General features: G+C 35.3%; 1 protein-coding gene across 3 annotated transcripts; it reads left to right on the top strand.

The window, feature by feature from the left end:
* Nucleotides 1-3,610: 3,610 nt before the first annotated feature.
* Nucleotides 3,611-6,667, top strand: LOC121747003 (protein ROOT HAIR SPECIFIC 17-like). Of its 3 annotated transcripts, XM_042140979.1 has the most exons (10): nucleotides 3,611-3,965; nucleotides 4,051-4,110; nucleotides 4,187-4,277; nucleotides 4,548-4,624; nucleotides 4,821-4,909; nucleotides 4,994-5,168; nucleotides 5,268-5,455; nucleotides 5,543-5,645; nucleotides 5,714-6,045; nucleotides 6,128-6,667. In XM_042140979.1, exons 1-10 carry the CDS (start codon nucleotides 3,750-3,752, stop codon nucleotides 6,504-6,506), a joined length of 1,710 nt encoding a protein of 569 aa, XP_041996913.1. In that variant the 5' UTR covers nucleotides 3,611-3,749; the 3' UTR covers nucleotides 6,507-6,667. The 3 variants fall into 3 exon arrangements, with proteins under 3 accessions (XP_041996913.1, XP_041996912.1, XP_041996911.1); XM_042140978.1 differs by having other exon boundaries at nucleotides 4,554-4,624; nucleotides 4,994-5,455; XM_042140977.1 differs by having other exon boundaries at nucleotides 4,994-5,455.
* Nucleotides 6,668-7,089: the final 422 nt, after the last annotated feature.

Below are 7,089 nucleotides of genomic sequence, written 5' to 3'. Positions count from 1 at the left end.
CCACTATAAGCGATACATTTATTTCTGCACTTGTTTTAGAAAAATGATACTATCTTCCCACAATAGGAGTCCACGCTTGACTTGACGTGAGTTTTAAGAAATGTAAAAGAAAGTGAATTGAAAAAGTTAATGCAGTATGGGTCCAACTTTTATATACTACTTCCATTCAAAGTATGAACATTTGGTTCGGTACGGGTTTAAATGTATAATTGGTAGAGTAAGTTAGGCATGCTCAAGGTTCAGGAACCGCCGGTTACTGTTCCAGAAAAATCTCTAACTGGAACCGAACCTTGAACGTATTTCGCGGTCACGGTTCCAGTTTGAAAACCACCGATCTTCCAGCAGTTTCAGTTCGGTTTCACGGTTTTGGTTCCAGATTTTTTGAACTTGAATCGGCCCGCGGTTCAAAATGTCACGGTTTTGGTTCCATTTTAATTTCACAAATCCGGTTTGGAACCGTAACCGGTGGTTCCGGTTTCACAGTTAACCGCTGGTTCACTAAACCTTGAGCATCTCAAGTAAGTAGTGTTAGGTGATGGTGGGCTCCACATTATTAGTAGTGTAGTGTAATTGTATAAGTTGTAAATAAAATAATGTGTAGGGATAATGTGTTGTATAACTATTTCAAAATTAAAAAGTTCATACATTTCAGGGATGGACTAATAAGAAAATAGTTCATACTTTCAAGGCCAGAAGGAGTATTAGTTTTATAATGAAATATGAGTGGGATGAGTTAGTGGAAAGTGAGGCATACTTATCATTTATAGTAAGGTGAAAGTGGACTCTTAATGTGCGAAGGACTAACATGGCAAAAAGTGGATTATTATTGTGTGACGGATGTAGTAATAAAAATAAAATTTTCTTGTCATTGTTTTTTATTTATTTATAAGTTCTGAAAAATTTCTGTTAGGTTATAATAAAAACCAAGTTTTGGCTTTGTAGATTCAAATTTTGAATATTATTGATTAGTTCATATTTATGTTCTCTTAAATTTGAATTTTCAGATCAGTTCTGAGATTACACAAAATAGGATCCAAATACGAATGTATATCCTTAATAATTTTGAGATTCTGAGACTAATATTTATGCAACATTCATCTTGAGAAATGATTTCACCTAGTAATTTAAAAATCGTGTATATAAGTGTTTCATTTACAAGTGAAGTTTGTCTGCCTTGCAAATCAGTTTTATCAATCGATTCCAACTACTGAGATTACAATTTACATAATACATTCTTATCGACAGTTCGACAAAATTATTGAAAGTAATTAAATTATGTGTGAAGCTCGATTCCCTTTGGATCGCCATAAAAACACTGGAATTTATATTAACAACTCGGAACTTTGAATAATACTTAATGTAAATAAAATTAAGAGACATGTACTATTCCCATGATGTCTGACCATGAGAATATAGTTAATGACATCTAACGGTAGATTCAAATAAACAAATCATTTGAGTGAAATGCGAGCTCCCCGAATTTAATGATTCCATATATTTCGAAAATAAAATAAGTATTACTCATTTTATACACACATAACGTTTATAAAATATTCAATCGTATAGAAAAAAAAAACTAAAACAACGTAGGTTTGAAGAATGAATTTTGTCGCCTATAAAATATCGTTTTAAGTTTTGGACCTAATTTAACTTTCAAGATTTCTATAGCTTTCCACCATATATTTTTTTATTTTTTGAGCAGCCAATATATTTCTCAAAAATTTCGCACATGATAAACTATGACTGAATTCTTATCTACAAGAATAAATTCAACAAAAATTAATACTCCCAATGAAATTACGACGAAGGGATTACATTTTTTATCTCTTCATAATAGCAGATAAGAAGAGAGTTAAAAATTCAAGAATGTAAGAGTCTCAAAATAGCAAATAAATATAATTTCTTTGTACATTGAAAACCAACCATGTTTATCACTTCATTTATCGTGGAATAGTTCTATCCAATTTTGTCAATACCAAAACCATACTACACCAAAAGTATTTTTATAGTAGAATGTAACTTTCTGTTTGAGCATTTCAAAATTTCAAATACATTAAATATACCTTAATTCGAGGATTAAACAAATCTATGCTACGAATGGTCCACGCTATGCGTATATCAATAATTTTGTAAAAAAATATTGTTACCTAAATCAATGTTAATATTTATTCACTTATTAAAAATGGCGTGATTGGATCAAAAACGACTGCTTCTTTGTAAGCGAGACATTTTCTGCAAGTAGCTCAACGTAACCCTTAGATTTCTGACATGATTATATTAATCTAATCAATTTATAATCCCACCATTTTTCTCAACTAACTAATCCATTAAATTTGAAGTTTGAACCCAACAAAGAATCATTTTTAAATTCTAATTATGATTTAATCAACTATAATGACAGCTTATCAAACATCTAGTCAACAAAACCTAATTTACAATAAATCCAGATAGTTTTTTGTGGGGGAGGGGGGCCTAAGCTACAACCTGTTTAATCAGCTGCACCATTTTATTAATAACAACCTACCTAATATAATCTATATTATTAAAAAAAATAGAAAGAAAATAACAAACTAACTTTCTGATTCAAAAATCAAAATCATGGAAATTTTGCTCTCTCGTCTCAATAACGTCTGGGATAGGTTTAACTTAAAATGAAAGGAAAACAAAAAGGAAAAAGCTCAATTGGGATTTGTTAGAACTTAGAATTGAGATTAGATTCCTAAATTTGTCATTTTACTTGGATGGTCGGTAATTCAATTACTTCACATTTATCTTCCCAAAATAATGATTATATGAGACAAAAAATTTTATTTGGTAGCAAATGTTATTAAAATGCTACATTAGATCGGTGAATCCTAAGCAATTAAATTATTAATACGGATTTTAATCTAGGAAATTAGTTTAACAAAAGTTGCAGGCCAGAGAATCACGTGATATTGACATATTTATTGGGTTCAGAATTCAGATATTTCGTTTAAATAATATCATTAATTATGTATTTTTCATTTAAATCTATCTATTTATATGCAACCACACATGTTATTCGATCGGGTCCATATTCTAAATCCTATTTTCAATATTGTATTAATTTACCTTTTCCAATTATAATTGTAGAAATGGTCGAGTTTACGTGATAAAAAAATTTTGGCGACTTGACCGATTTTAGATATCAATAATTCAAATACTTGTATAATTTAGGGGACCAAATCCAAAAAAAAAAAAAAATTAACAACCAAATGTTTTCTTCACAACCATTTCCTATTTAATAGTGAAATCACGTGAAAACCAAATCCGGTCATGGCAACGCCGAATCATAGTTGAGGTCAATTTTTATGAGATATTGGAATTTGATTTATTTCATATTTTCATATGTGACGATGAATATCCAATTAAACTTAGTTGGTTAATCATAAATTACAATATAAATGCAATGATTTAATCATAAATTAGTACTAGTATAAACGGGAATGCAAGTTTAGTAGACATTTTAATGGTAGAAAAATAGGTATAGAAAAAAATATTTTAACGACCACAAAAAGTGGGGCCAAATTGCAAATATTAAAAAAGAAGAAAACATCTTGACAATGTCGTTGCTGCGGGAGAAGAAACACAAGGCGAAACTCTTGCGATTTTTGAAGTTGGTTGTGCTGTTGTTGAAGCAGATCAGAAATCCTCCGCATTTCCTCACCACACCAAAACCTCCTTGATTCAATCTCCTCTCTCTCTCTCTCTCTATTGCACACGACGACATGAGCATGATGAAGAAAAAGCCTCACAGAGATGAGCTGATCGGCCTTCAGATTCTACACGGCCTCGTATTCCGCCACCACAGCCGTCGCCGCCGTTTTCCTCTCTTCTCCGCTCTCTCCGGCTGCCTCCTCCTCCTCTTCGCCGTCGTCTTGTTCCTCTCACCTCCGGTCTCCGACCATACCGGCCACCACCGCCGCCTCATTCTCGATACATCGGTAATTTTAGGAGATTTTTTTTGAACCTTTTTTAATTTGTTCATTTTATATTTCAGCTGAATTTGTTTTTTGTTTCGTCGTGAAGTTCAATAACAGAGTCGGAATCCACATAAATGCTGAGAAAGAGAACGTTTTCCGCGTTCCGGTGAGTTTGTCGATATTAATTACAATCATTTTTGTTCTCTCTCTCTATCTCTCTCATCGAGTTGATGAAACTGTAGAGGAGTGGAGGAATCATAGGGCGCGATGTGTGGACTTCAAATCAATCGAATTTATTTTGCGGGTGCAGCAATGCGAGCAACGACTTTCGACGTAATCTCCCATCCCTCATAAATATATCTGTTTTCCACAATAGCAGCCGATTTCATCTCGTCGCCAAAATTTATGATAAACTTTCCTTTTCAAACACATTTAGTCTAATATCAATCACGTTTCCAATTAAAGTTTTCGTCGAGCCTGCTTTCCATTTAAGCTTGTTATCAATGCCCTGGTTTCTGTATTTGGCTATGTAGAATATCAGATTTCTGGTTTAAATTGGGGAAATGTTATCTATTTCGTTTTGTAATTAATAATGCTTGGTAGCTGCAGCGATGAAAACTGAACCTCGTAGATATCTGTTGATCGCAACCAGCGGAGGCTTAAATCAGCAGAGAACAGGGGTAATTTATGTCTTTTGTTTCCACCTTTTGCTTTAATTATTCACAAACCGCAGCATTTGTATCATTTTCATAGAGTATGATGAGAGAGATATCGAAAAGGAGATTCATGTTAATTTCTACTCAATTTAGGCATCAGTTTGCCTCCCTTTCTCCTATGCATTGTTTGATTGTCTGATCTCAATTTTTGTGGTGACAGATAGTAGATGCTGTTGTTGCAGCATACATCTTGAACGCGACCCTCGTTGTTCCTAAGCTGGATCAGAAGTCATTCTGGAAGGATGCAAGGTCTGTTAAGCATCATAGCCATCATCGTTGCTTGAAAATCATGCTATCGGGACTAATTTAGATAATGATGTTTGTTTTTTGAAGCAACTTCTCTGAGATCTTCAATGTTGGCTGGTTCATCAAGTATCTCGCCAAAGATGTTAAAATTGTAGCACAGCTTCCAGAAACAGCAGGGAGAATCATAACCACCCGTTCTCCGAGGAAGTGCAATAAGAAATGCTATGAGACGCGAATCGTCCCCATTTATCAAAGGAAGCGAGTAGGTGTTTGTTTCTTCACCATGTTTACGAGTTTTAGTGTCTCAATTTCTCAGAGACTGAAGAGTGTGGATAAAATGCTTTGTTTTGGGTGTCACCAGGTGCAGGCAGTTCAGCTTACAAAGTTCGATTACAGGCTCTCAAATCGGCTTGATATGGATCTGCAGAAACTAAGATGCCGTGTTAACTACCATGCCTTGAGATTCACTTCTCCCATTCAAGATATGGGTATGAAGTTGTCCCAAAGGATGAGAGCGAAAAGCAACCATTACGTCGCGTTGCACTTGAGGTATATATAGCATATCCAATGCGTTCCTATCATTAAGTTTGTATTAATCTACTATAGAGTCTCTTTACCTGTCAAACAATGCTGCAGATATGAACCTGATATGCTAGCCTTCTCCGGGTGCTACTATGGGGGTGGAGTGAAAGAGACTAAAGAGCTAGCTTCAATACGAAAGAGGTGGAAAACGCTGCATGTAAGTCTAGTCTAGCCTCCTTGTACAATCTTGTATGAAATGTCACTGATATGAACTGGCCTTAATAGACAAAGAATCCCGAGAAGGAACGAAGGCATGGGAAATGCCCTCTAACTCCTGAGGAAGTCGGGCTGATGCTCAGGGCGTTAGGCTTTGGCAATGATGTTCATATATATGTAGCATCAGGAGAAGTATACGGAGGTGAGGAAACACTGGCGCCTCTCAAAGCCCTCTTCCCCAACATCCACACTAAAGAGACTCTTGCTAGCAAAGAGGAGCTTGCTGAGTTCCAGTCCTATTCTTCACGAATGGCTGCGTTGGATTTCATTGTTTGTGACGAGAGCGATGTTTTTGTCGCCAACAACAATGGAAACATGGCAAAGATTCTTGCTGGGAAGAGGTAAATAACTAGTATCAAACTCTTATGTTTTTATTTTTAAAAATGTGGCCTCATGACAAAATGGAGACATATATTGTTGTAGGAGATACTCTGGTCACAAGCCAACAATTAGGCCTAATGCCAAGAAGCTCTACCGGCTGTTCAATGATCGACACAACATGACATGGAACGACTTCGCCTCACATATTCGGACATCCCAAGTTGGGTTCATGGGAGAGCCAAATGAGGTGAAGCCAGGGCGGGGCGAGTTCCACGAACACCCTTTACCCTGCATATGTCAGAAACGTGGGGATTCAGCAAGAAACGGGGTGGATAGAAACAACGAATCAAACGAGGAAGATGAGGAGCAAGATCTGTTTGAAACAGAATATGCAGAGGAAGATAGAGTGGTGCCTAACAGGAGAGATTCTGGCTTAAGAAGCAGTGATCAGCCAGAATTAGATGAGATTCTATCAGAGTAGATGTAGTGTAGATATATAATATATAGCAATTGATCAACAACAAATTTTGGTCTTGATTAGACAGTGAAATCAAGCATAAATATGTGACTAGGTAGGGCAGCAACAACTTTGTACATAGAACATTTTTTGAAAAAGAATGAAGATTTTTCTTTTCTTCTTTATTACTATTAAGTTGATAGATTTTGGATTGTATAATTAGCTACCCAAAGTTATTATGCACCTCAAGCAGCATTTTCGCGATACTATTTTTGAAGGGTAAATTATATAGAAACTATGTTAAAGTCGATAATGATTCTAGCTCGTCTATATAAGAATGAACAACCTTTCTCCTTTTAAGGGGTGAGTGGTTCATTTCTAATATGGTATCGAGCAGACCTTTTAAGGGTGAGTGGTCCATTTCTAACTCATTTATATATGGTTTTTTAAGAGATGATGATGATTCTAGCTCATCTATATAAGGTCTTTTAAGGCGTAAGTGGTTCATTTATAATATGATATCAGAGCAAGCCCAAGTAGATGATGTGTTTTATCTCTTTTATCTCTTCTTTTGCCTACCAACGTAATGGAAGTCTGATATGTCATT

The sequence above is a fragment of the Salvia splendens genome, chromosome 9, assembly GCF_004379255.2.
Source record: "Salvia splendens isolate huo1 chromosome 9, SspV2, whole genome shotgun sequence".
In the NCBI taxonomy this organism is placed as follows: Eukaryota; Viridiplantae; Streptophyta; class Magnoliopsida; order Lamiales; family Lamiaceae; genus Salvia; species Salvia splendens.
The sequence above is the reverse complement of the archived record's forward strand: the minus strand, read 5'-3'. Positions and strand labels throughout refer to the sequence as shown.

What these genes read in the sequence shown, in the direction of transcription:
- LOC121747003 (XM_042140977.1), top strand. Translation starts at nt 3,750, where the DNA reads ATGAGCATGATGAAGAAAAAGCCTCACAGAGATGAGCTGATCGGCCTT. An exon ending in AGAACGTTTTCCGCGTTCCG is followed by an intron (nt 4,111 to 4,186) that starts GTGAGTTTGTCG and finishes ATGAAACTGTAG; the next exon opens with AGGAGTGGAGGAATCATAGG. An exon ending in AGAGGTGGAAAACGCTGCAT is followed by an intron (nt 5,646 to 5,713) that starts GTAAGTCTAGTC and finishes TGGCCTTAATAG; the next exon opens with ACAAAGAATCCCGAGAAGGA.